The following is a 1,918-nucleotide window of genomic DNA, read 5'->3' as shown; positions in this document are numbered from 1 at the left end:
CCCCACCACGCTGAAGGGCCGCGCCGCTCCTCCTGCCCGTCCCCCGCCTGGTTGTCCTGCCAAACCCCCACCTCCCAGGCCCGGGCACCCCCCCAGGCCCGGCATCCTGCCTGGTTTTGTTTCGACCGGTGCCGGCCCCGGAAAAGGTTGAAGAAGAAAGGCGATAAAAAAAAAAAAGCAAAGCAACATCGCGCCGTTTCGCCTCGGTACCAAATCCTCTATCCTGTTAAACTGGAAAACATTACCGACAGATTTAAGCCCGGGCAGATTGTTTCGTGTATGGATATTCGAGATAAACGCACATCCGCTGGGAAAACTAAACGTCTGTAAAATACTTCATTTAATTTTCATCGGGATTCCTCTCGCCCGGCTGCCGGGACTCCAAATGCCAGGGAGTAATTTGGAGGTGAGAACTCCACATCCCCCTGCCTTTGGAGGGGGAAGCGTTTAACATTAAATTCCATTAGCACCTAAATTGTTTCTTAAAGACATCCGCTCAGACACAATGCCTTCGGTGCGGGCATCTAATGCAAATACATTTCTCAAATTTTAAACCTTGTTAAAGCTCGTCTCGCACCTCGAATCCGGCTTCGCACTTGAGAAAAACAATAGGCCTCGGGATTTTTAGCCTTTCTCCGGGTAAATATTTAGAGTGGAAGTCGCTAAAATATTTGGCCGTCTTTTCTGCAATAGTCTGGCACAGCTCGGGCCGGCAGGAGCAGTAAATGAATAATAGATGAGGCGGGAGGACGCGTTTATTTTTGTTACCCTTCGGCTCCGGCGATTTTCCATCGGGATAAGCCTTGGGCTTCTTCGCCCCTCTTCCACCTGATTGGGGTGGAAGTTTCCGAGCCTCAAATCCTCTGTTCCCTATTACATAATTTAATAAACTGTTGCAACAGCACCCTTAAATCACCTCGAGTGAGACTTTAAAATAACTTTTTTTTTTTAAATGAGAAAATTTTATTGCCTTGCTCACACCATTTAAATTTAATGGAAAGCATTCACAGAAAGGGACGTTTTGTCACTTTCAGCGGGATTTTGGACTAATGACGGATTTTGCACGTATTTATATAGTTTCTCTCTCGATATCCATACATGAAAGCGATGCTCACAAGCGCTGAAGTTACATGCCAATACGTTGCGCACTGCAAATGTATAAAGTGTTTTATGTATAAATATACACACAAATATATACGTCTTCCCGTCTTTTAGCAGGTTGGCGAAATTTAGTTCGCGCTGTATTTCGCGTTTCTGCGGAAAGCCCCCGCCGAGCTTCGGCGACAATCTACATCGTTCAGCGCGCAAATTAACAGAAATCAGGAAAATATCCTTCCGAAATCTGGGAAGGGGACGGAGGGGGGCGGGAAGGAGAAACCAAAACAAACGCAGCCGTGTGATGGAGCAGGGAAAAAAAATATTAAATGCGATCCTTATTTTATCATTCTCATAATTTTAGATCTCTCTGTCCGAGTATATATCTGTTTAAATAGATATATATACACATATATAGACACGGGCAGGGGGGGTAAATCTGCCGAAATAAACCCGAATTACCTGTGTGCGTCCTTTTGTGAATTTTGAGGTTTTCTGATCTGGCGAAAACTTTTCCGCAGCCGGGAAAGGGACAGGGGAAGGGTTTCTCGCCCGTGTGCACTCGGATGTGATTGACCAGTTTGTATTTTGCTTTGAAGGGCTTGCCTTCCCGGGGACACTCCTCCCAGTAGCAGACATGGTTGCTCTGCTCGGGTCCCCCAACGTGCTCCACCGAGACGTGGGTGACCAACTCGTGCATGGTGCTGAAAGTTTTATTGCAACTTTTTTTGGGGTTGTTCAGCTGCTCAGGGTCGATCCACTTGCAGATGAGCTCTTGCTTGATGCACTGCTGCCGCATGTAGCGGAAAAAGGCACCTGGGTG

At 47.1% G+C, this 1,918-nt stretch overlaps 1 protein-coding gene across 1 annotated transcript in view; it reads right to left on the bottom strand.

Moving 5' to 3' along the window:
• Positions 1 to 1,557: 1,557 nt before the first annotated feature.
• Positions 1,558 to 1,918, bottom strand: part of LOC104543424 (zinc finger protein ZIC 2) — a gene marked incomplete at both ends in the record, with an annotated part of 608 nt that continues 247 nt past the window's right edge. The window contains one exon of the mRNA XM_010188033.1: positions 1,558 to 1,914. Within this exon, the coding sequence (XP_010186335.1) occupies positions 1,558 to 1,914 (357 nt within the window). The remainder of the gene's footprint in view (positions 1,915 to 1,918) is intronic.

This window comes from Mesitornis unicolor, unplaced genomic scaffold (assembly GCF_000695765.1).
Source record: "Mesitornis unicolor isolate BGI_N332 unplaced genomic scaffold, ASM69576v1 scaffold44907, whole genome shotgun sequence".
NCBI lineage: Eukaryota > Metazoa > Chordata > Aves > Mesitornithiformes > Mesitornithidae > Mesitornis > Mesitornis unicolor.
Note: the sequence above shows the minus strand (reverse complement) of the source record. Positions and strands in the feature narration are given on the sequence as shown.